At 42.2% G+C, this 27,691-nt stretch overlaps 1 protein-coding gene across 1 annotated transcript in view; it reads right to left on the bottom strand.

Moving 5' to 3' along the window:
- Positions 1 to 27,691, bottom strand: part of HECW1 (HECT, C2 and WW domain containing E3 ubiquitin protein ligase 1) — a 318,284-nt gene that overhangs the window by 5,704 nt on the left and 284,889 nt on the right. The window contains exons 22-26 of the mRNA XM_033932848.1: positions 26,185 to 26,283; positions 21,189 to 21,318; positions 16,096 to 16,242; positions 11,342 to 11,456; positions 9,101 to 9,299 (exon numbers count right to left, since the gene is read on the bottom strand). Coding sequence (XP_033788739.1) covers positions 9,101 to 9,299; positions 11,342 to 11,456; positions 16,096 to 16,242; positions 21,189 to 21,318; positions 26,185 to 26,283 — 690 coding nt within the window. The remainder of the gene's footprint in view (positions 1 to 9,100; positions 9,300 to 11,341; positions 11,457 to 16,095; positions 16,243 to 21,188; positions 21,319 to 26,184; positions 26,284 to 27,691) is intronic.

Genomic DNA, 27,691 nt, shown 5'->3' with positions numbered 1-27,691 from the left:
GGCTAACCGATCAGCCAAAATGCGAGCAAATATTTTAATATCTACATTCAGTAATGATATCGGTCGATAAGATTCTATGTCAGCAGGTGGTTTAGATGGTTTCGGAATTAATATAATCAGGGCGTCATTAGAATAATGAGGGAATACCCCTTGTTCTTGAATGGTCAAGTAGTAGTCTAAAAGAGAGCCTCCTATGGATAAGGATAAGATCTTGTAGAACTCTGGTGAATAACCGTCCGGTCCCGGTGCTGTACAAGGCTTCAATTTCTGTATCGCCTGTATCACCTCCTGCAAATGTAGAGGCCTATCCAACCTGGACATCTGAGCAGCTGTCAGTCGAGGTAACCCCGCATCCTCCAGGTAATCACACATATCAGGACCTGCGTAAGGACCCGGGGACGCGTAAAAGGCCTCAAAATAATTATGAAAGCTAGCTGAGATATCCACCGAGGATGTTAAAATCCTCCCCGAGCTCTCCTGTATCATGGAAACGTATCTAGATCCCTTCCAACTTTTAGTTATAGACGCTAATAATTTCCCGGCTTTATTGCCATATTTGTGAAAGTGAAATTTACGAAAAAACAACAGTTTCTTCGTACGTTCGTGAATAAGAGAGTTTAACGCTACCAACACAGCCTTATACGCCTCTCTATTAGCCTCTGAGGGATCACGCAATAAATCCCGTTTCAACAACACCAGCTGTCGTTCAAGCTGTACTATGTTCTAGTAGCGACGAGTTCTAGTAGCAACATAGGCAATGATATCCCCACGTAATACTGCTTTGGCTGCGTCCCAGAACAAGATAGGTTGGTCTACGTGTTGGGCGTTGTAAGAGCAATAAGCCTCCCACTTCTCAATCAAAAATTTCTGGAAATGTACATCCTTATGTAAATAGGAGGGGAATCTCCAACCAGACCCCGGGCCTACTGGACCACCCATCGCTACATCAATCCAAATCATATTGTGATCCGATATTTCAAGGGGGCCTATTGTGGCTTCAGAGACCCGAGCAAACAATGTTTCTGAAATTAAAGTGTAATCAAGCCTAGAAAAGGAACCATGTGCTCTAGACTGGTGGGTATAATCTCGTTCGGTAGAGTGAAGCAATCTCCAGGGGTCCACCAACTCCAAAGCTCGACAAAGATAAGGAATACCCTTAGTTTGCTTTATCGTTGCCACTCCAGAAGTCTCAGAGCGGTCCATACTGGAGTCCACGACTTGATTCAGATCGCCCACCAAAATTAATGGGCAATCAGAATCTTGCAAGCAAATATTAACCAAATTCTGAAAGAAAGAGTGCTGATAACCATTAGGGCCATATCCCACCAACAATCGAAATGTCCCGCCAGGTCCAACCACCTTCACCAAAAGGTAACAGCCCTGGGGATCACGTCGTAAGACCTGTATCTCGCATGGGAAGCCCTTTCGAATCAGTATGGCCACCCCCGCCTTCTTCCCCGGTGATGAGGCATAGTATAGCTCCCCCACCCAACCTCTCCGAAGTTTCTGATGTTCAAGATCAGTAAGCCTAGTCTCCTGGAGGCAAGCTATATCTGCAGAGTGATGTTTTAATTGAGATAGGATTTTTGTGCGTTTAATAGGGGACGTGATTCCTGACACATTCCAGGAGAGTATACGTATCTTCTGATCACCCATAAGGAGCCTCACCATAAACGCTAAAGCAATTGATCTGTAGAATAGGAAGTGTCCCAGGGCGCCCAGCCTCACCCCAAGACTCCACATGCATACTCCAGTCATACCATGCAATCAGCTCTATATAGAGATACCTCAAACAAAAAGCAAAATAGAACACAACATACCAATACCATACTGCTGCTGCCCCCCAGAAATCAACCCCCTCCCAATATCCCTCAACTAACCCAGAAACCCCCATCCTGTGGGAGAAATGCAGGTCACAAAAGACATCTCTCCCAGGGCCACCCTGACCATCAAGAAATAAAGCCTCATAAGGCTGATTAGACAAGTTTCCCATCAAATATATACCACAGAACTGTCATGCCTCACCAATTAACCCCTCAAAATAAGAAAAAGTCTCAGCAGTCAATCTGCCCCAGAACCGGAGCCGGCAAGCTGTTTAATGTATTCAGCTGCTGCCTCAGGGGTTTGAAAGGATTTCCAAACTCCATTACATTGAATCCGTAGCAGGGCCGGGTAATTAAATTGAAAACGCTGTTTAAGTTCAGATAGTTGTGCACAGATGGGGTAGTATGGTCTCCTCCGCTCCTGCAACGCCACGGAAAAGTCTTGGCTCATGCGGATCAAATTTCCATCATATTTTAATCCATCTTTCCTGGCTCGGTATTGTTGTAATAATTCCACTTTGTGCCTGAAGTTTAAAAGCTTCAGGATGACCACCCGCGGCCGCGATTCCAAACCAGGGCGGGGGCCCAAGCGATGCGCCCGTTCCAGGCGCAAAGGCCCCACTGAGGTCGAAAGAGGGAACTCATCCTGCAGCCAGCGTTCCAATATCTCCAACAACAGCCGGTCAGCAATCGTTTCGGGGATACCCATCAAGCGCAGGTTAGAGCGTCTTGATCTATTCTCCAAATCGTCCAGCTTTTCAGCCTGAGCTCGTACCTGCGCCTGTAGCGTGCTGAGGTCTGTGTCACGTGTCGTAGAAGAGTCTTCTAAATCAGATACCTACTGTTCTAACTCCGCCGTGCGAGCTGTAGCAGCGGCTAGCAATAGCTCGATGTTTTATATTTGTGCTGTAAGCGATTCCACTTTAGGTTCCAGCACTTGCGCCAGCGCCTCTTTGATGTCGCTCAGCGCGGTCTCGGTGAGATGGGAGACCGCCGCTGCGGGGCTCGTCGCCATCTTAGATTCAAGAGGCCGTGCTCGCTCACGATCTTTCCACGCCGATTTTGCCAGCATGGAGTCTTGTGACCTGGTTATATATCTTTCCATACAGTTAGGGTATCTCACGGTAGATCACGCTCTCGTTAAAGGTAGGGAAATGGTCTTGAATGAGCAAAAATAGGCAGGGTAGCCCCGGAGCGAACGAGGAGACGTCTTCACTCGTTCATGACATCATGTGACCTCCCCTTAACCGTTTTAAAAATAATCTCAAAACCTTTCTTTTTAGAGATGCTTTTAATCTTTAAACGCAACTTATACAGGACAGCAGACATCTTTTTAAAAAAAACAACAAAAAAACCCAATTTTACCCCTCCTCACGTTTTTCCCATTTATGTTTCTTTTTTTTTTCTTCTTTAAAGTATTAATTTTGTAACTTTATCCCTTTATTCCTCACGTATTCAATTTTGTCTGTATATTTGTTCGTCTAACCCATTCTAACTAAATTTTAAATTGTATGTTAAATTGTATGTTTATTTTATACTTTACTGTAACTCGCTTAGCAAATTATGGAAAAGCGATTTATCAAATTTAAATAAACTTGAAACTTGAACTTGAACTAGTATAAGGGGGCCTATGTTTTGTACCTGATTCAATGAAGGATTAAGTGACTTGTCCAAGATTTCAGGGAGCAGCAGTGGCTTCCCTGGTTCTTGGCCTGCAGCTCTATTAGGTACAGTGGTGCCTCGCATAAAGAACGCCTCGCACAGCGAATGCTGCACACAACGAACTTCATGTCATGATTCATACAACGAACTTCGTTTCACACAACGAAGTCGCCCGAGCTTCCACGATCGCTGCCGATGTATTGCATCCTTCCGCGCAGGCACTGCAGGCAGTCATTAGTCACTGCGCTTAACGCGTTTCACATAACGAACTTTTCGCATAACAAACTTGCTCCTGGAACGAATTAAGTTCATTGTGTGAGGCACCACTGTACTGCTAATACAGATAACACATATTATCTATATTACCTAATCTTTGATAATTCAACTTCTTACTAAAGTATAGCAGAGTCTGATCCTGGTGGCTATTTGGCAACCTATCAAAACTTGGATAGGTAAATTATTTTATGGTTGCCAGAAACCCCAAGAATTCTGTTACAGTGCTACTAAACATCACTGTTTATATGACCAACAGGAAAATGCTGGACTGGGGAGGTAAGGCTGACCAAGATCCAAGTGTTAAAGTACCTGCATATATTTCCAGAATACTGCAAATACTTTTCTGTTTTAATATGTTGCAATGAGGTTCAAATTAAATTGTGCTAAAACTAAGATGATGTGCTTTGGACCTGCAATGGTGCCTCCACCTCCTCCTGCACTAATCATACAGGGAGAGGAATTTTGTTTTGAAAGTTTGCTCCGAATTCTGGGAATTATTCTAGACCCACAGCTATTTATGCGAAATAAAGTAAACAAACTAGTTCAAACAGTATTTTATTGACTGAAAAACTGAGATGAATTAGGTACTATTTTTCTACTGAACATCTGATGCTCTTGGTGCAGGCAATTATATTGTCTTCCCTTTTGTATATTGGTGTTTAGATCGCCTTCAATTACTGCAGAATACAACAGCTAAATTTATTTTGGGGGCTAAGAAATGTGATAGAGTTACCCTTTATTTGACAAAACTCTATTGGTTACCAATTCGTGCTCAATGTAAATGTACTTGAGAGAGTCCAGAGAAGAGCGACTAAACTAATAAAGGGTATGGAGGACCTCTCATATACTGATAGACTGAAAAAGCTGGGGCTTTTCTCCCTGGAAAAGCGGAGACTTAGAGGAGACATGATAGAAACCTTCAAGATCATGAAGGGCATAGAAAGAGTAGACAGGGACAGATTTTTCAAATTATGGGGAACCACAAGCACAAGGGGGCACTCAGAGAAATTGAAAGGGGGAAGGTTTAGAACAAACGCCAGGAAGTTCTTTTTCACCCAGAGGGTGGTGGATACATGGAACGCGCTACCGGAGGACGTGATAAGCAGGAGCACGCTACAAGGCTTCAAAGAAGGTTTGGATAGGTACCTGGAAGACAAAGGGATTGAGGGGTACAGATAGGAGTAGAGGTAGGTTATAGGGATAGGATTAGAAGCAGTTACAAAATTAGACAGGGACACTGTTCAGGCAATTAGGCCTGATGGGCCGCCGCGGGAGCGGACCGCTGGGCAAGATGGACCTCTGGTCTGCCTCAGCGGAGGCAACTTCTTATGTTCTTAAGATGTGTACAAATGTCTTCCTTCATGGGATGGCACCATCTTATTTGCCTGCTTTAGAATTGTCAAAGAGTAATCGTCTCACAAAAGGTTTGCAATTTTTATTTCCATCTGCTCGAAAATTTTGCATCATGAATTTCTGGTGACATCCTTCTCAAATCAAGCTGTAAAACTCAGGAAAGCTCTCCAAGTGGCTCTGAGAACAGAATCTTCATATATAGGTTTCTTTAAATTTTTGAAAACATATCTCTTTAAGATGTAATTTTATTTGCTGAGACTGTATTATTAGGTATTACTTAAGATGTTAATGGAATTTATGTATGTAAATCAGGGAGGATTGCTTCCTTCTATTTAACTTTATTGTAATCCGCAATGTAGCAGAATATAAAGGCTTATATTGTATTGTATTGTTTTGATTTTCATGCTACATAATTCCCTAAAGTGTACTTACAGTGTGCATAAGACCATCAGTAACAGAGGAACTGGTGGAGGCACATAGTAGACATTGAAGGAGTCTTTCCCTGCTGGGCCCTAACTTCAGCCTGTCTATATTCAGTATCATTGCTTATCTGTATAGACTCACAGCTGCCATTGAATATTGACCTCTGTTTAGATATTTAGATGGATAAACAGAAAAGTTACAGGTCAGAAAGAGGAGGTGTTTATATTTAGAAGTAGAAATAATCAACTAATGAGTTCTTCATTCTACCATGCTATTTTCTTTTTAATAACCACAACACATTGTCACTAAGACCATAAGAATAGCCTTACTGGGTCAGACCAATGGTCCATCAAGCCCAGTAGCCCGTTCTTACGGTGGCCAATCCAGGCCACTAGTATGTGGCCAAAACACAGGGAGTAGCAATATTCCATGCTACCAATACAGGGCAAGCAGTGGCTTCCCCCATGTCTTTTTCAATAACAGACTATGGACTTTTCCTCCAGGAACTTGTCCAAACCTTTCTTAACCTTTCTTAAAACCAGACTTATATACCACATTATCATAAAAGTCTAGGTGGTTCACATATCAAACATTTACTCCAGCAAAGTGTCATTGAACTAATTGTTTTTCTGTCCTCCCCTAGCACTTTTATGCCATACTGAAGACCGAGCTTTGAGCATCTCAATGATACCTGGGCTGGCAAAGAATATTTAACATGAAAGATTAGTTGTCATTATTTTCATATCTTGGTTAATGAAAGAAATAAGCTATACAACTCTGGTTGAGTGAAGTCTTTCATGGGAATTGCTACAAATGAGGCCAAATTTGAATTTAGGAAGTAATTTTATAAGAGATTTGAGTGTATAGAACAGTATTGTATACCCTAATGACCCCTTATAAAATTTACATGGGATATACATGCACACATACTAGGTGCACAGACATAGTCATGTAGTGAATAATATAAGAAGTCACTTAGGGCTCCTTTTACAAAGCCGTGGGAGTGGCTGCTACAGTAATTGCTCCAACGCCCATAGGGATTTAATGGGCGTCAGAGCATTTGCTACGCAGCAGCTACTACTGTGGCTTTGTAAAAAGGGAAGGGGGGGGGTAGGCTGGGAGGCCATTTTTAGGCTATTTCTAAAAGATACACAACTGCCTAAAAATTTCCCAACAAAACCTGCTGAAAATCGCAGCTAAATGAAGTGGTAGACATTTCTACCTGCAAGACTACTCTTATGACTAAAAGTCATAGGGCATAATTGTAAGCGCCAGCACTTCCACCATCTTGAGGGCAAGTGCAAATACAGGTATGTCAAGGGTGAGCCACCCCAAAGAATGAGATTTACCAGGCCAAGAAGTGAGACTGAAGGCCACAGAGTGAGATTTTTCAGACGGTACATCCAGGGTGTAAATCTGGAATGATTTGAGTGTAGTATTGCTTTGCAAATGGATCAGGGCAGCATTAAATGATATTGGCCTTTCTTCGGAGCCTCTAAAATAATACAGACACAGTGGGGAGCCAATTGGGTAATTTTGTTTAGCTTAAAATGTCCTCCACTCAGCAATTAAAAGTATGTACAGTACAACCTTGGTTTGTGAGCATAATTCGTTCCAGAAGCATGCTTGTAATCCAAAGCACTCTTAAATCAAAGCAAATTTCCCTATAAGAAATAATGGAAACTCAGACGATTCATTCCACTCCCCAGAAACTTTAATACAAAATACTATACGTACTTGTATTGCAAGACCTCGCTCGTTTAGAACAGTCAGTACACTCCCGCAGCATCAGAGAGAAAAGAACCATCAGCTCAGTTGTGATGATGTGATTGATGTGTGTATACTGTATGTCAGGGATAGGGAATTCCGGTCCTCGAGAGCCGTATTCCAGTCAGGTTTTCAGGATTTCCCCAATGAATATGCATGAGATCTATTTTCATGCACTGCTTTCAATGCATATTCATTGGGGAAATCCTGAAAACCCGACTGGAATACAGCTCTCGAGGACCGGAGTTCCCTACCCTTGTTGTATGTACTCGTATTGCAAGACATTGCTCGTTTAGAACAGTCACTACACTCTTGCAGTGTCAGAAAGAGAAGAACCATCGGCTCAGTTGTGATGCGTGTATACTGTATGTGCTTGTATTGCAAGACATTGCTTGTATATCAAGTTAAAATGTAATAAAATGTTTTGCTTGTCTTGCAAAACACTTGCAAACCAAGTCACTTGCAATCCAAGGTTTTACTGTACTTTGGTTTCAGAGAGCATGTACTTGAAGTAACATAACATACATTTTTATTTATATACTGCAAAAGCCTTTCGATACTATGTGGTTTACAAAATTAAAACAGGAGAGACTCTAGATTAAAAATGCCTAAGGGAAAACAACATTTGTGTAATAAAGATAAAATAGAAAGAGGCAGGACAGGGAGAAGCAATAGACAGAAAAGTGTGCTCAGATTTCTTCCTACTGGTTGGGCCACTTTGGTTTACTTCTCTAAAGCTTCCGTCTTATGAAAGCAGCGATCAAGAACAGTACATGGGTACTGAAGCTATGATGAGTGAGAAATAGGGCTCAAAGAGTGCAAGAGTGAGATACATTACATTACATTACATTACATTACATTAGGGATTTCTTTTCCGCCTGTGCCTTGCGGTTCTAGGCGGATTACAATAAAGATGATATCTGGGCATTTCCAGTAGAATTACATTACAGGAGAAGTGTTAATTACAGGTAATAGTGAAGAATTACAGTACATTCAATATCACAGGAGATGTTACATAGCAACTGAGTCAATTTACAACTGGTGGAGAATAAGAATTACAATATATTCTAGATTACAAAAGATGTTACATGAGCTAAGTCAAGTTTCTTCGGATGGAGAGTAGCATCATTTGCCTATAAGTGGAGGTGTATTTATTGTTTTGATGATTGCATGATGTTGGTTAATTAATGTTGATAATATGGACAGTAGGGGTGTTTAGTTTGGGTTGGATAAAGAGATTCTAATTCCCAATGGAATTGGTTGGGAATTCATTAGGTCACTTCTAAAGAGTGAGACTTGGCTTCTCTGCAAATATTAGCACATACTTTGTGTGTGTGTGTGGGGGGGGGGGGGGGGAAGAGTCTAAGGGCTCCTTTTACAAAGGTGCGCTAGCGGTTTTAGGGAGCGCTAAAATGCCGCACGCACTAGCCGCTACCGCCTCCTTTTAGGCAGGCGGTAGTTTTCCGGCTAGTGCGCGTGCTAAAAACGCTAGCGCACCTTAGTAAAAGGAGCTCTAAAATCCAAACCTGTATCATCAAATTTCGGCCTGCCAGCTGGTGTGTTTACCATACCCTCCCTCCCCCTTTTATCAAGCTGTGCTAGAGATTTATAGCGCAAGCCAGCAAGGTAAGTGCTCCGTCACTCATAAGAATTCTATGAGCGTCGGAGCATTTACCATGCTGGCTGGCGCTAAAAACCTCTAAAACAGCTTGATAAAAGGAGCCCATAATTATTTATGGTTTTTGTCATGTCACACTTTCTCCACTCAACTGACCACCCAGTATAGAATAACATACCTTGGAAGAGACGTTATTTTCCCCCATTTTTCTATGCAGAAGCGTCTTAGCCCATTGCTTCCTCGAAGAGCTGCAAAGCCTTCATATGGCACGCTGGATGTTCCCGTGACAAACTGTAGTAACCGCAGCCTCTGTTCATTATTAAACCTCTCCACTGCAGCCCAGAGCCACCGTATAACAATATGCCCATCGTGGTATCCTAAAGCAGTGAAAGCAAGCCAAGGGCAGAAGTACAGTGTGAGCTGAACTTGACCAAGTTCTAATAGAGCAAACTAGTCATGGAAAGCATGGACATCATAAAACAACTACTCTGCAGATGCACAGTCCTGTTGGACAAAGGGTCAAGGAGGAGACGTGAATTTCCTGCAGTGTGTGTGATGCTTTTAGACTAATGAAAACTATACACAATTTTTTTATTTGGGCATTTGAGCTATTCTTAATTAGAACTTTTACAATAGAGTTAGCTGCCTAAGCCATTGGCGTTGAAAGTTTAGAGTGGCCAAACATATAGGGCTTCTTTTACTAAGGTGCACTAGCGTTTTTAGCGCATGCAGGAAATTACCGTGCGCTACGCTTCTAGAACTAATGCCAGCTCAATACTGGCGTTAAGGTCTAGCGCAAGGGGCAATGTAGCGCATGCTATTCCGTGCATTAAAGCCCTAGCGCACCTTAGTAAAAGGAGCCCATAATCTTCATCCCAACATTTTGATGTCTGACCCCCCTAGTGACATGATTGAGTCTGGAAGGTATTGAAAAGAGGTAGAATATTTATTTATTTATTTATTCAATTTTCTATAACAGGGGTGTCCAACCTGCGGCCCCGGTTGAGGGCGATGTAGTATTTTCCTCTGCTGCCCCCGGGTGTTTACCGTCTTGCCGACTCCCTCCTCTGTCTTGCTACAACATTTGCGCGTTTGTGCGGCCCGAGAAACATTTTTTTCAGCCAGTGCGGCCCAGGGAAGCTAAAAGGTTGGACACCCCTGTTCTATACTATTCTCCCAGGGGAGCTCAGAATGGTTTACATGAGTTTATTCAGGTACTCAAGCATTTTTCCCTGTCTGTCCTGGTGGGCTCACAATCTATCTATTGTACCTAGGGCAATGGGGGGATTAAGTGGCTTGCCCAGGGTCACAAAGAGTAATGTGGGTTTGAACCCACAATCCCAGGGTGCTGAGGCTGTAGCTTTTAACCAACCCAGCATGTAATCTGTGCTACATTTAACATAACATCGTACTTCTTGACCGCATAAGATTATAAACTAAAGACAGTTTGATGATGGCAGGAAAATTATTTGACCAAGTATTTTGAGAAAAGATGAGTTTTCAATTGGGTTCTGAAATGTTTATAAGAACAAGCTCCAAGCAATAACAATCAAAATTTCTTGCTTTTACAGCCCTGTACTGACGGAAAAGTAAACAGGGCATGAGATCTTCTACTATATTTATACGATGCTAAAGAAAATCTATTAGCCATGTAAAATGGAGTGGTACCATACATAACCTTATAACAGAAACAACCCAGCTTAAACAAAACACGAGCCTCCACTGGAAGCCAATGCAACTCACAATAAAATGGAGTTACATAGTCATACTTTTTAAGACCATAGATCATTCTAACCGCTGTATTTTGAATCAATGTAAGTCTGACCATGTCTTTCTTGGGGATTGTTAAGTATACAATATTGCAATAATCCAAAAAACTCAGTAACAAAGATTGTACCAGAAGTTTAAAAACAGAAAACTCACAATAGGGTCTAATGGTACACAATTTCCATAACGTGTAATAACCCTTATGTACCACAGCATCTATCTGTTTTTTCATGGTCAGATGCTGATCCAAAATGACTCCCAATATTTTAAATGTTGGTTGAATTGTATATAATGTTGAATTTATACTGATCGATGGCTCGTGAATGATCTTATGTGGTGACATCATATATGCAAAATAAATCATTAAGGTAAGGGGCTCTTTTACAAAAGCTTAGCAGATGCTAATGGACATTATCATGTGCTAAATACTGGATGTCCTATTTTATATCTGGGGACTACATGGCACTTAGCCCATACTAATGTCTGTTAGTAGGCACTAAGCCTTAGTAAAAGGGCTCCGAAATACATAACAAGTCTCAATTATAAATCATTATATGCATAATTTAACTGAATAACAATGATAATTAAATTGATATTAAATAAATGTTGTAGTATGTCTCCAGGAATTCTGTACTTGGTAGTGATTACTTACCTCCACGATACTCTGTGTTATTGCGCCAATCATTCAGATCTATTTCTGCAGTGCCAGCTATCACCAACTCCAGCTCTCTAGCATCAAACACCGAGACAAGCCTTGAGTCTACAACCTGGAACACAAACCATTCTTCATCTAACTGACTGCCACAAAATTGCAGGCGTGCAATTAAGCATTTATTAACTCTTCAAGTTTTTCCCTGATAAACACTGGGGTCAATATTCAGCCGGAGTTAGTTGGGAAGGAGTGGCTCCTATCTGAATAACTCCTGTCATTTACCTGGACAACACTGTTGAAAATCTGGCAAACCATCTCTGGTATGCAGGCAGATTCTGGGCAGAACCAGGCTGTCCTAGATTAACCAGGTAGCTATCTGGGTATTGCTTTTGAATATTGTGTGGGCTGTCTGATACTCAGATATTCAGGGCTGAGATTTGGGTGTGACCTGGTACTGAATATTTGAGTAGTGAAAAATCTGCGGCAGCTACCCCATTGCAAAATAAATATAGTGGTGCATTGGATAAATACCAGAAAATCCCCATGAACCCTAATCCTCTCATCCTTCCCCTTGCTTGCCTTGGATCTTTTCTTTGTACCTCTTCCATACTGAAGATTCCACAGCTGCAAATGGTTTTTTTTAACCATCTGATGGGCCTTCACTATATCCTTCTTCCTCCCGCTGAATTTGCTGTTCCCAAATGAGAACATTGGAGTTGGTAAGAGGACAGAATGAGCACAGACGGAGAGTTTGATAAATGTGAGGGAAGTCTGAGGTTGTGGAAATAAAATTACCTACAGTATCCTCCTCCTACTTATCATTTCTAAAGTACGGCTAGACATATACAGCATTGTATAAATCATACATAGGTACTTTATCTGTCCTTAGGGGGCTCACAATCTAAGTTTTGCACCTGGGCCAATGGAGGGTTAAGTGACTTGCCCAGCAACTTCATGACATGTTCTCCAGTCCTTGTACTGTTTTCTAGGATAAGCAGCATAAAATCTGTTTTGCTCTTTTGGTATATTATCAGATACTTATGACCTGGATTGGCCATGGTTGGAAACAGGATACTGAACTTGATGGGCCTTTGATATGTCCCACTATGTCGAGGTTTATATTCTTATGTTAAGCTGCGGAATCAGATAAAAGAGCAAGAACTTGAGAGAAGGGAAGAGAAAGAAAAAAAAAAAAATACAAACACATGAGGAAAAACCCCAAGAGCTCCGTTTACAAAGCTGCAGTACAGAGTCCTGACATGGCAAATGTGACACAGACCATAGGAACTGAATGAGCTTTGCCACATCCACCGCACGGGAATCACTGCTGCAGCTTTGTAAAAGGGGCCCCATGAAGAACAATTTGGCTCATAAAATAAACAGAGTTTTTAAAATTAGTTTATGAACTTGGTGAAATCTTTTTTTGATTCCTTCATTTCCTCTTCTCTTGGCATTCTGTGCCTTTGGATTTAGCTGAAGCTCAGGAGTAAACCATTTTTCTCCACACTCCTCTCTAATGAAAATCCAGGCCCCACTCCTGACATTTGCTCTTCTCCTCCTTTCCCTTGGTCTCTGGATACAGGACATGTTCCTTCATTGGCCCGTGGGTAGGAAACCCACCATTCCTTCTTTTACATCTTTACTGGATTCTCTCTAATGAGACATAGAAACATGACGGCAGAAAAAGGTCAAATGGCCCATCCAGTTTGCCTATCTGCAGCATCCACATGTGAAAAAAAGGCCCTGGGCGCCTTCTTACACTCTTTCCAATTTAGACGACCACTTGATCCTAGGATTTTCCAGACTAGCTCATCCCCTAATTTTGAACAAGGACTCAGAGTGTTCCTCCTGTTACTGCAGAGAAGGCACATCTTGGTGTTCTATTACACATAACATAATCAAAGAGGACTCCATTGAGCAGTACTCTCCGATCTCAATTGCTTAATTTCTGACTTAGTTGAAAACTTTCTATCTTATTCTAAGACCAGTATTTCATCTAGAACAGAGTGAAAAACTTTACTGAAAACCAGATCACATCTGAGACTCCTCACTGATGCACTACTTTTCTCAAATCAAAGAACTCATTCTAATTTGTTTGACAAGATCTGTCCGTTGTAAGTCCATGTTATTCAGTATCTGTAATTTAATTACTCAATGGACTATACTACCCTTTCCTTTAGTACGTTTTTTGTAGCTTTTTCCACTAATGAAGTTAGATTGACATTACTGTAGTCATTTGCTTCTTCTTGTCCCCCACAAATCAAAAATTCTTCCTGCTCCAGGATTTGGAATGTCTCCTGTTTCCAAACTGAGTAGAATCATGAAAGCATCATGAGTACTTTCTTGAGCTTTTTCACCATTCTGGAACCTTCACCATGAAGGGGTGTAGCTACCATTGAGTGAATCTGGCAAAAAGCCCGCGGCTGTTTATTGTCAAATGAAGTGTCCTCTAACTCAATGGCTTCTTGCTCTCCAACCCTGCAGCTGGCATTTCTCTCTCTCCTTCTTCATCTTCCTCCCCCCCCCCCCCCAACAAGTTGCTGTCCTTTGAACTTGTAGTAGGTTGCCAGTAGCAGCAGTGATGAAAACAGGCTGTCTCTGGCTGGTCCTGATAAAGCTTTTCCTTTACTGCATCCTGCCTCCTCTGATGCAACTTCTGTGGGCAGCATGTGGGTTCAGTCAGAAAAGGCCTGTTTTCATGACTACTAGTGACCCACTGTGAATTTGGAGTACCTCAGGGATGAGGGGGGGAGGGGTGCTAGAGCCTAAAGAGAGAAGCCTGACTCACAAAAGTAGGGGAGAGAAGAAAGGTGAGATGCCAGACCCATGTAAGATGGGGGAAGATGCAGAGATGCCAAGTCTATGGGAGGGGTAAGAGAGATTAGAAACTTGGAAGGAGGAGAAAGGGAGAGATGCTGGATATGAGGGGAAGTAGAGAAAGACCCAGACCAAAAGGATGGGAAGAAAAGGGAAGAGATGTTGGACTGCGGGAAGGGGGAGAGCAGAAAGAGAGAGAGACTGGACCAGAGGAAAGAGAGGGAGAGAGATGCTGGCCAATGGAGGGAGAGGGAGATAGAGAGATGCCAGACCATGGAGGAAGGGGAGATTAGGGTAAGAGAGCAAGAGTTGCTGCCCAGAGGTAGGTTGGGAGCAAGAGGAAGTGAAGAGAGAGGGACAACTGCACATGGAGATGGACAGAAACACAGAGAAGAGATGCTGAGCATGGAGGAAGTTTAGTGACAGGGACATAGGAGAAAGAATAGTATCACACAAAGGAGATGATGGACAGAATAAGACAGCAACATAGAGGATATATTTTGAATATGGGGGAGAGTGGAGATAGAGACACTAAGAGGGCAGATGCTGAGTATGATGGGAGGACAGGGACACAGAAGGGAGATGCTGAACAGGGTAGATAAAAGACACAGAAGGAAGATGAATGGTGGACAAAGAGAAGGAAAAAAATGTTAAAAGGTTAGAAGATCCTGGAAAGAGTTAAGAAAAAACAGAAAAAAGCAGAAAAGAAACATTGAGATCAAAGCAATGCTTAGGCAACAAAAGTAGAAAATTAAATTCTGAAATAAAATATTTTAATAGTAGTGTATCAGCTCTAAGAAATGTGCATCTCTGATATCTTACATTTTAGTTTCTAATACTGTATCTATGAGAGATTGTCTATATAGATCTGGAATGTATTTGCTTTCTTGCAGTTTGTTTACTGGAGTTCTGAAGTGGGATAACCTTGTAGTAGGGTGACCCAGCAACCAATCATTTGGTATCACATTAAATATTTGGGTCTAAATAACAACTTCAGTCTGAATGGACAATGATCAGCCCACTAGGGGGCACTTTGGACCTAAGAGCCTAAGCCCACCTTTTTGTGGAAAGTGAAAATATTCAAATGGCTCAAACCTTTAAGTTGGTGGTCCAATTTGAACATATTTGGTGTCATTAGTTGGTGTCAAAAAAGAGCTACAAATTGTATCTGATACTATTGGAACAACTGATAAATGTATTGAAGCCCTTCTACCACTATTCCATGAAAAATCAGCTTTACCAGGAATGATTCGACATGGAATGGAGCTTGAGAAAAAAAAAATAATTGAATATCTTAATCGACAACCAATACCAGTCTTGGTGGTAGACCAACCACTTTTTGCCATTGCAAAGACAGTCCAGTGAGGGACCTTTCCTGAAATGTTTGGAGAAGACAATGTAATGTTAGGAGGGCTCCACATTGATCAATGTCCATTGTTATTTAGACCCAAACCTTTAATATGATGCCAAAAAGTTAACTTTTTGCATAATTTTGAAATGAAAAAGAATTTTTGCACTACACTGAAACCCCACTATTGGGAGAGGTGGTATCACAGGAGGCCCATCTTAATTTTTTTGCTCATAATCTACTGAGCTTCCACTGCCTAACCTTTAATTTGTATAAGTTCCATGAGCTTCCTCCTGTGTAAATAGGTGTGAAAATCGTTTAATAGCCATTTATGACCCTATATCCTGCCTTGATCAGAACTTTATACCCTTTCTTCTCTATATGCTGAGCAACAGAATTTATTTGTTCACAAGGGCGGTATATTAAATGCAATAAATAAATATATTTAAAATTTTGTTTTCTGTTGGTTCCCCTGCTCACTACCACATTCTCGCCTTTTATCTGACCTGTTTCCCCTTTGGTTTTGCACACCTATATCAACCACTGAGAAGGAGAGAGAGAGACCGAGACAGAGAGATATTTTAGTTACCTCATAGAAACCCCGGACAAGAGCTTCTGTTTGCTGAACCACACCTCGTTCCACTCGCCACTTCACCATCTTTTCAATATATTCTTTTTTATTTTTCTCCGTTACTTGTGTGTTTGAACCCCCAGATTTCAGCTCTCTTTCTGTCACCTGCCAAAAGACATAAAGTAAACACGGAAAAGGGATTTCAGTCAGAAGGTAACAATTAATTGAGATATTTGTTTATTGGACTCTACTTTTAAGAATGATGAATTACAAGAATGGTCTAGATGCAGGGCAGGATTAACCAATAAGCCAAGTAGGCATGTACCTAGGGCCCGAAATGGTCAGGGGACCCCAGCATCGACCAGCAACGCAAACCCCCCCAATTGGCGACGTGGGCCCCCCCCATCGACGGAAAGTAAGACAAGCAAGCAACGTGGGTAAGAAAGGCAACGGGAACTGTAATTTTGCAAGCGGTGCTGCTTGCCCAAAGCTTCCCTCTGATGCAGCTTCCTATTTCTGCCTGGGCACATGGTGGGGCGGGGCAGGGGACCCTGTTTACTTGGGTGCCTAGGGGCCTTTGACGAATTAATCCTGCCCTGTCTAGATGACAAATGTCACCATAGTACTGTTCAATAAAGAGTGCCTGCAGATAGCTTTTATCTATTATACATAAGGACTTCTCACTAATGAAAGGGAACTGTGTATACTGCAGACCTCTTGTGAATACAGACCTGCACTATAGAGATTTTAGATATACTTTGAAGAAGTGAGAATATAATGTGGTGTGTTTTGCCAAATTGATTTTGGTAACAAGAATTAGTTTTAACTGTCCAGTTGAAAGAACAGAAACCTCTAAGAGAAGCAATCTTTTAACATTACATTAAAAAAGACTTCTAACCTGCAATTATTAGTTCAATGTGGCTTACATCCAAATTTACAGTAACTAGACAGTATCTAGAAATTCCATATTACAGTCCATAATGAATCAAAATCTTCTTAATATGAACTTTCTCAATGAAAATGTCTTCAACAGTTTTCTAAATTTAAAATAATTAGATTCCCAATGGGATAGACTAAATTACAATTTCTGGTGGGAATCTTTATGCCCAGTTTATAAATTTGAATGTACACATGCAAATACTGGGACACTACAGTAATTTTAAAAAAATTGAGACCCATTAACAAAATTTTGTTTGACTTGATCATTAGTATTACCCTTTAGTTTCTCTATGAGTGTTAAAACACATCCAGGAAGGGAGGGGGGAGGAGGGAGGGGGTGGTAATATATACTTATTATTATATTTGAATGTAATGAGTGCTGTTTATTGAAATTTTTGTTCATTATCTGTTGCACTTAATGTTGGCTTGAAAAGGAGTAAAGAATATAAAATAATTAGATTCCTATATTAACTTTAAAGGAAAAGAGTTCCATATTAATGCAGCCTGATAAGATAATATATTGTTATGCAATTTGAAAATCTAACTTCTTTAAGAGAAAGAAATTCCAATAAATATTTTTGTTTTCCTGTTTATTGAGGGACACCCTAAACTGGTTGAAATAAATTTTGCATATACAATACAATATGAAGGTAAATAATCATTCAAAGATTTAAAAACAAAAATACACAATTTAAAATATATTCAACAATCCACTGGCAACCAATGCAATTTTGAATTCATTTCACCTTATTTGGTATAATGCAATTGTACCAAATAAGGTGAAATGGATTCAAAATTAGGAATAGAACAAATCAGTCTAATGACTGCATTCTGTATAAGCTTAAATCAGGCCTTCTGTGACCTTTTGCAACATATGAGGTGCCAGTGAAAAGTTTTCAGCCCAACCAACAAAGTTGGGGCAGTCTCCATTGAGGGCTATACACTTAGGCTTGGATTCTGTACCTGGTGCCATTGTCGGTTGCCGCTTTTCACATGATGGCACCAGGTACAGAATTGCACCTCAGGCAAAGGTAGTGCCAGAAATGTAAGCCGGAGTTTTTCAGGCCTATATTTCCAGCACCTACATTTGATGTGAATTGCACCTCTATAGGTACTTTAGGTCACCTAATGCCAATTCTGGCATTAGCCATGTCTATAGTGGCATTGGGCAACCTAAATCACCTATGGAGGTGCAATTATGGCACTGATTTTTTTAGGTGCTGGTAGATGCCTTGAAACTCAGTTAAAAATGTCATTTAATTGGTGTTTTCTTCTGAGCTTGGGCGCCTACCGGTGCCTACAAAATTGGTATCGGTTAAATTCGGGCCTTAGTCTAGAGAAAAATCCCTGGACTATGGGCTCCTTTTACAAAGGTGCACTAGTGTTTTTAGTCCACATACCGGATTGAAAAATTACCGCCTGCTCATGAGGAGGCGGTAGCGGCTAGTGCACGCGGAATTTTAGCATGCGCTATTACGCGCGTTAAGGCCCTAATGCACCTTCGTAAAAGAAGCTCTAAGGCCCTGATTCTCTAAAGTGCATCCCGATTTTAGGCGTCCTACAGCTGTCTAATCAGCCAATCGGGATGCACGTTTTTTTTAAAAAAATGCTTCCCAGGCAAGCCTGAAGGCACCTCCGGGAGCCTAGGGAGACCCGCAAGATGCCTAAGCTCGTCTAAGGGCCTTAGGCGGGCCTTAGGCTGAACCTAGGCGGCCCTACGCGTCTCCCTAGTAGAGGAGAAGCTTAAAATGTAGGCCAGCAAAATGCTGGCCTACATTGTAAGTAGACGCGGCCGCTATACTTATCGCGGCAAGGGATCTCTCTGCCGCTATAAGTATAGCGGGCCGTGGTCCCCTGACCAGGAGGGTGCCCAAACCCTCTGCCCGAAGACGCACCTCACCCCCGACACTACCGACTGCCCCCCCCGACACTACCGACCGCCCCCCCCGACATTACCGATCCCCCCCCCCCGACAATATCGATAGCTGGCAGGAGGGTGCCCAATCCCTCCTGCCCGAAGACGCACCCCCCCGGCGCTAACCCCCCCTAAACCTCCACTCCACCAAACCTGTTCTTAGAAGGGTCTTGCACGTCTTGAGCTGGCAGGCACGCCTCGTCGAAATGAAGCGGGCCCGCCCCTTCCCGGCCCATCCCGCCGAAGCCTAAGGCCTGATTGGTCCAGGCTTCTAGAGCCTGGACCAATCAGGCCTTAGGCATAGCGGGTCCGCCCATCCCCACTTAATCTAAGGCCTGATTGGCCAATCAGACCTTAGACTTAGTGGGGATGGGCGGACCCGCTATGCCTAAGGCCTGATTGGCCCAGGCTCTAGAAGCCTGGACCAATCAGGCCTTAGGCTTCGGCGGGATGGGCCGGGAAGGGGCGGGCCCGCTTCATTTCGACGAGGCGTGCCTGCCGGCTCAAGACGAGCAAGACCCTTCTAAGAACAGGTTTGGTGGAGTGGAGGTTTGGGGGGGGTTAGCGCCGGGGGGGGTGCGTCTTCGGGCAGGAGGGATTGGGCACCCTACTGCCAGCTATCGATATTGTCGGGGGGGAGGGGGGGATCGGTAATGTCGGGGGGGGGGGGGCGGTCGGTAGTGTCGGGGGGGGGGGTGCGTCTCCGGGCAGAGGGTTTGGGCACCCTCCTGGTCAGGGGGCCGCGGCCCGCTACACTTATAGCGGCAGAGAGATCCCTTGCCGCGATAAGTGTAGCGGGCTGTTTCTAATCTAACCCGTTTCTCTAACCCGCGTCTGTAACATGGACGCCGGTTACAGAATCGGGGTTTAGTTTAGGCCGATTCTGAATAGGACGCCTCTCCCAGGCGTCCTATTCAGAATCAGGGCCTAGGTGTCTTGCGGGCCTCGCCTTCAATATAGGCGGCCTGCCTGGGGAGCATTTTTTAAAAAAAACGTGCATCCCGATTGGCTGATTAAACAGCTGTAGGACGCCTACAGCTGCCTAAAATCGGGACGCACTTTTAGAGAATCAGGCCCTAAATGTATAGCTCTCAGAAAATTCCCCAACTTTGTTGGTGGGTTGAGAACATTTCAGTGGCCCCTTGTATTTAAATGATATTACTATTATCTGAGAAAGAGCTAACAATTGTACAAAAAGTCCCAAAAGATCTGAGGTTCAAAATACTTCTTAACAGTTTTTAATTTCTTCAAAGTCAAAAAGCACACCAGTTGACATTCAACATTTTGCTCCAGTGTTCATAGGCAGACTACTTATTCCTTATGTTCCTACATGGACACTTCATTCTAGCCAACAAAATCTCCTAATCGTACCTTCCATTCATCACATTACCTATGATACCACCCGTAAAACTATATTTTCTGTGTTAGTCTCCACATTATGGAATGCCCTCCCATCATATCTTCACCATTAAACCTCTCTAGTCAAATTGAAATCCAGCCTTTCTATTCAAAGACACATGATATGATATAGTAGGCTATTTTAGAATAACACAGTTATTTTACAGCCTGCAACATCTAATTGCCTATGCTAACCTCCTGCCCTCTTTCCTCATGTTATTTTTCCTTGTTTGCTTTCCTTTCATGACATTGTAGTTCCTCCCCTCTTCCCTCTATCATTTTGCCTCACTGTGTCCTTCTTAATCTTCTCTATTTTTATTCCTTTTGTTTTGTTCTTATTGATTTCATATGCCTCCTTTGTTTTTTAATTGTACACTACTCAGACATTTGATGGGCATATGAAGATTAAAATAAACTTGAAACTATAAAGGTAGATTTATCTCATCTACTGTATATGCAGGATTAAATTCAGAAAGGAAAAACTAAAAAATCCATAATCTAGGAGATTCAATTGGAAGAAATCCCTGTATTCAATTGCTCATTTATCCAATCGGTCAAAGTAGATAAAAATCTCTGTCAACGGTCAATATAGACTGGCAAAAGGAAGGGACAGCATATTCCTTTGTGGGTTTAAGCTCAAAGCTTTTGATCAGCTGGTGTAGGTTCTACAGTCTGTTTAAAGAGAGCAGAGGATTGAGAAGAAAGTAAAGATTAAGAAAAAGATGAAAATGAAAAATGCAAACCAATGTGATTTACAGGATTTATTTGAAATAGTCTCAGTTTGCATGCTTCTTTTAAAAACTGGAATCTGCCTTTCAAGTTCTTAAGTAAGTATAAAGCCCAGATCACTTAGATTCACCTGTCCAAACACTTCTTCATTAACTGTGAATGTGAGGTCCAAGATATCAGTAATGTCATTGTCCTTCATCCACTGCAAACTCTGGTGGAATTCCTCATCCAGGTACTCCAAGTCACTTAGATCACATGGTCTGAAATGGACAATATGAAAAGCTACAGACAAAGAAACAACTTCACTACTATGTACTATATTATTTTTTTTACAACAAATTCACATGTACAGTGTTCCTAAAATATCCAATTTAACATTCATGTATCTCTACTTGAGCAACAAAGCAGTTTTATTAGGAGTAGGCACAGTAGCAGCCAGATCAGCACCATGGGAGTTACAAAAGAAGATTTACTGTACCAGCTTCTAACATTACCAAGGATGTTATTTCAGCACATAATGAGGACAATTTTATAAGAGGGCACCTGGGATATAAATACATATAAATCTGATGATTCTTTCATCAATTCTTCAGAGACTCTGGAATTTTGGGATGGGGGTTTGGCCAAAGTCCACAGATAAGATAAAATCCACCATAGGATGGAGCCAAAATGAGGAGGACTTAGAATTCCCCTCAAGCTGAGTCCTTGGCAGCTACCAGGTCCTTTTTATACAAACTTGGCATCTGGGAGGGTGGTGTGACAATGGACACAGCAGAGATGTTGGCACGAAAACAGGTACGTTTGAATATGCTCACAATAACAGGGCCACATTGGAGGTCTGAGCAGACCGCAGCAAAAACATGGTGGGGAATGAAAGCCTGGAGAATAACAGACTTATAGTATGGAATTGGGGCCTAAAGTGTAGAAGGAACTTAGTGGGGTGAAATAACACAAATAAAGTTCAGACAATGAAGGAAAAGTACATTTAAGAACGTGTCTATATATATCAATAGATATATTCCACATATACATATATAGATACAATGGAACCTCGGTTTGCGAGTGTTTTGCAAGATGAGCAAAACACTCAGCAAACTTTCGTCTCGCAAAACGAGTGTTGACTCGCTACACGAGCTCTCACTATGGTGGCCCAGGGGTGGGTACCTGCCTGTGGGTGCTGCAGCCCTTGCAGCGTGGTGGTTTCCTTTCCCCGGGGTCCCCATGCGGGCTCTCCTCCCTCTTTGGCCGATGCCTCTGCTGTCCACCAGCACCTCCTGGCTTCCGATTCAAGCCAGCCATCCTCCATCCTCATAACTCCCCTGTTAAGCCGGCGCCATTCCAACAACACGCGCACCACATACAAGCATGCAGGACGTCCTGCATGCTTGTACGTGGTGCGCGTGTTGTTGGAGAAAGGAAACCACCACACTGCAAGGGCTGCAGCACCCACAGGCAGGCGCCCACCCCTGGGCCACCATAGTAAACCTTGGTTGTGGAACGAATTGTTTCAGTTTACATTGTGGCCTATGGGGACATGTGCTTTGATATACGAGTACTTTGGATTACGAGCATGCTTCTGGAACGAATTATGCTCATAAACCAAGGTACCACTGTACATTTTTAAACCTCATCTGTCTTCTTTGCCAAATCTTAATCCTCTACTGCTCTAGCATGTACCTCTGCGTTATCTGACCCTACTGAGCTCCTGCTACTCTTCAGGCCCCAGATATATATTTCTGAAAAACATTAAGGGCTCCTTTTACAAAGGTGCGCTAGCGTTTTTAGCGCACGCACCAGATTAGCGTGTGCTATAGCGTGCGCTACCTGAAAAACTGATGCCTGCTCAAGAGGAGGCGGTAGTGGCTAGCAAGCGTGGCATTTTAGTGCGCACTGTGCACGCGCTAAAACCGCTAGCACGCATTTGTAAAAGGAGCCCCAAATGATTTCAATTAAGATGGTCCCTGAAAGGAAGAGGGAGCTAGAGAGCAAACAGGAAAGTAGGAGCGATGAAACTAACATACAAGAACCTCCTGGAGGGAAGGTGGGGTTTCACTCCATTCTGAAGTCCTCTTAAGAACAGCCTTCGGCAGGCAGGAGGTAGAACTTCATAGACCTGCTTCCTTTATGGACTGCCTCCAGACATTTGCAAATTAACTCAGGGCCTCTTCTTTTTCCAATGTATCAGATATTATACCTTCCTGAGTCTCAAAAAGTGGCAACATTCCATGCTACTTAACCCCAGAGAAAAGCTATGGCTTCCCCCCAAGTCTTCCTTAAACCCAGCTACATTAACTGCTTTTATCACTTGCTCTGGATGTGAATCTCAGAGCTTAACTATACTGTACACTGCAAGAATAAATATTTTTTTTCCTGTTTTAAATGTGCTGATTTATAGCTTCATGAGGTGTCCCTAGTCTTTGTCTTTTTGAAAGTGTAAAAAACTGACTTGTGTTTACCTGTTTCAATCAATTCAAGATCTTATAGGCTCCTATCATATCTATCCTCAGTTGTCGCGTTCTCAGGCGGAAGAGCTATAGGGCAGTGTTTTCCAACTTTTTCAAGCCAAGTACCCCCTAAGTCGAACAAATTTCAACCAAGTACCCCAACCTCTAATCAGTAGAGATTTTGGAAAAGACATCCCCCCCAACACCTCTTTTACTAAGCTGTGGTAGAGGTTTCTACCTTTGTCCAGAGTGCTAAATGCTCCGACACTGCTCTGATGCTCATAGAATTTCTATGAACAGTGTCGGAGCATTTAGCACTCCGGGCTGAGGTAAAAAACCTCTACCATGGCTTAGCAAAAGAGAGCCTTTATTAGTAAACAGTTAACTACTTGACAACATACATAACAAATACAGATCATTGGAAATGGCATACAAACCAAGACAAAGTTGGCATGATCTGTTATATTCCACTCCCATATAAACTGTCTGGGCCTCTTGACAACTGGTGTGTTGTTCTTACAAACTGAGTAACAATGAACACTGAGATTTACAAATGGGGCCTATTAATTAAAACAGAAAAAAAGGAAGGTCTTCACAAATCAGATTCCTTGTTTCATTTTCCAGAGAATAAAAGATGAAACCCTATTGGTCATTATGGGCAGCTTTTCCACTTTTATGAAGAACTTTTTAATAAAATAGGCCACAGTGAATCAAGGCACCTTTCAATGTATATACTAAATGAAAACTAAAAATAAATAATATATATAGTAATGACACAAAGTGCAAACTATCTTTAGAAACCTATGGCACTTTGTGTGTCTAAGTGCTGTGAAAATGAGCTCCCTAATCACTTTAGCCTTTCCTCATATGAGAGTAATTCCATCCCTTTAATAATTTTGGTTGCTCTTTTTTGTACCTTTTCTAGTTCCATTACATCTTTCTAGAGAAGCAGAATTTCACACAATACTCAAAGTATGGTCTCACCATGGAGACCATACTTTATGTCACTCTATGCATGATAAGGTTACACCTTGAGTATTGTTTGAAATTCTGGTTGCTGCATCTCAGAAAAGATGTAGGATATAAATGTAATCCCTCTTTTACCCAGTAGCTGGAAAGGAGCAGCCAGGATCAATTTATCAGCTTAAATCCTGCAGCAAGTTTGCACGAGACACTCCTTTCACTCCTCTAAATAATTGTAGACCACACCAACTTTACTCTTCCAATAGGTTGAAAGGGTACTCTCTTGAACAAAGAAACAAAATGTTGCAAGAACAAAGTCCAACTGTAAAACTCTCCTCTTAGGTATAGTTGTGCAGTCCAGATTTGAATGCACTGGCATAAGAATCTTCCTTGCAGCATGGATTCTGATCAGATGGTTGGGGATCACCAAAAGACATATTTGGCACCATCTCACAGCCCTTCAGGGTGTAGGTTAACTTTCAATTAGCCCTCCTCCTTCAGATTTTAAGCACTGGGGCTGACTTCTTGATTTTCTGGCTTCCAGAAACTGCTGAACACATAAGCTGGTTCTCCAACCATCCTCTGGAGCCAGCAAGTCTGCACACCCTCTCTGAACTTATGTTGCCCTTCCTATACCATGCAGGTGCTGACAGGATTAACCAACAGTCACACTTGAAACAACAGGCAGTCCTAATGCCTAGGGACTAGAGAGTTGTGCGGGGACAGAAATCCCACCCATCCCCGCCCGTCCCTGATAGGATCCTCTCCATCCTCACCCATCCCCACCAGGATCCTCTCCGTCCCCACCTGTCCCCGTCAGGATCCTCTCCGTACCCACCCGTCCCCGCAAAGAATTACCTCCATTCCCGCCCGTCCCCATAAAAAGCAGCAATTACTTCTGACAGGATCATCAATTCCACAGTTTCTTTTGTGTTTGCGCTGCTGTTTTCCTTGTGGAATCTCTTTGGTGGAACCCTTTTCTTGTTTTCTGTTCAGGTAATTAACTTATAAACCCCCTCTTTTACTAAGGCTGACATGTCCATTATATTATATGGACGACCCTGCTTCCAAAGCCTTCCAGCCCCGTGGGAGTCCCGTGGGCCAGAGGGGGGTCCCCGTGGGAGTCCCTTGGGTTAGGGGGGATTCCCGCAGGACCCGCGGAATTCCCACGATCCCCATTCCCATGCAGACCTCTACTAGGGACTGCAAAACCACTAGCTACAGCTAACCCACAGCACTGATGAATTTAAACCACTAACTGGCAATCATGGGAAATATATGCACCATATACCACACTCCTACTGCATAACATTTCCCCATAGCTACATAAATTAGGATTTCAAAACTCACAATGAGAAAAAAGAAACTCATTGGAACTCTAAGAATCATGTACAACTACAATACTAATAAGGAAAAACCAAAAAGCTTGAAATAAAAAAATCCTATTTCATCATGAATCAGTCGAGGAACAGTCCAAAAAACTGGAATAAGATGAAAAAAAGAATATCCATAAATGAAAATTTCCACTCTGAAAGACAAGTGGAAAAAAATCTAGCTATCTATTTATACACACACTAATCATATATATAAAAGCAAAGGACGTGACCCACCTTTCACAAATCTATTATCCCCAGAAGAGTATTCATGCAAAAAACTAAGTACCCTTTCTCCTTTGGGAAGAAGAAACGGAAGATTCTGCTTTCTGTATTCGATACTTACAACCTGAGTAGTGCCTTGTAGAATGGCCTGGTGAAGAAGGCATCAAGAAGGTATTGGTGGATGAGAGCAAGACCAAGGATGCGACCACTGAATCTGAACCTAGAAGAAGACACATGCAAGAAATGTGAGCTCATAATCTGCTTTATGTTTAAATGTATTTATTAATTTTAGTGTGCAAACAAAAAGCAACAGCAATACAAAGCATAACACTTGACAGTGATGCACAACGATAACTTCCCCTCCCCCCCAACTCCCCTCTCCCCCCCTCCCCACAGAAGAAAAGGAATCCCGAGAACAGGGTATAAAGAATACTCAAGCTATAAATTCAACAGTCGACTGCAAGCAACTGGCGTAAGACTCAACCAGAAGCGCTCCCAAATCCAACAGAATCTGCGACCAGGGCCAGTGTCCCGCTCGGAAAAGTGTCGTCTCTCCAAAGAAGCGTGCGTAATCATTAATGATCTCCATTGACTATAAGTTGGCGGTTCACTGGCCAGCCACTGGGACAAAATTGCTTTCTTGTCCAATAAGATCACTCTAGTCACAAAGGCTGAAAGTCCCTTAGGTTTGGGTGAAGCAATGGTATAAAACCCAAATAGCGCTCTGGGAGTCGGAGTCCACCGTCTACCCCAAAGAGAAGTGGTATAATGACCCAATCGCTACCAGAATTGAAAAATATATGGGCAGGACCAAAACATATGTCCCAGCGAGGCATGGGCCTGACTACATTTCGGACAATGATGAGTCATAATCTGCTTTAAATGTAGACAGAGGTTAGCAGTGCATTTTGAATCACACCACTCAATTTTCTTTGGAAGGGCAGCTAGCAAACTGCAGACATGAAAACTATTTATCTTAACATGCATTTTTTCTATCTAATTTGTATTTGTCATTCTGAATCCATACTACATTTTGAATCAAAGTAATGCAAAGTGCCTCTCAATGAGACCTCATCTTTTTTCCAGGTAAGATTACTCTTTAATATATAGAATTATTGAAGTTCTCATCGTGGTGCACTGCAATTTGCTTTGTGACTCTGAAGTCATAACTGATCTGTCTTGAGACTTACGGTGTATTGTGATCTTCAATCCCGAGACCTTATTACTACACAGTTCACCTTGTACACTGGCTGTAATATGACAATAATATTTTACTACTACTGACAATATTTTTTGTCATTGGTTTATACAGTATATGGTTTATGATGGTGATATTCTGCTTATTGTTAAAAACAGTAAATTGAACCACATATATTTCTATTACTCCTTTACTCATATTCATTACTTATTTTTGGGGGGAGGGGGTTCACAACAGCTGTCACACTTCATTCAGCATAGGGAACTGAACTTCTACATTTTAAAGAATGATACTGGTATTGATTTTACTGTTAAAGGAACAAAGCCATATTGGATGTGAGCTTAGCAGATGCTCTAGACCAGGGGTGCCCAACGCGTCGATCGCGATCGACAGGTCGTTCGCTCAGGCGACCCCAGTCGATCGCACAGCA

This window comes from Geotrypetes seraphini, chromosome 2, assembly GCF_902459505.1.
Source record: "Geotrypetes seraphini chromosome 2, aGeoSer1.1, whole genome shotgun sequence".
In the NCBI taxonomy this organism is placed as follows: domain Eukaryota; kingdom Metazoa; phylum Chordata; class Amphibia; order Gymnophiona; family Dermophiidae; genus Geotrypetes; species Geotrypetes seraphini.
This window is presented reverse-complemented; position numbering and strand designations above follow the sequence as displayed.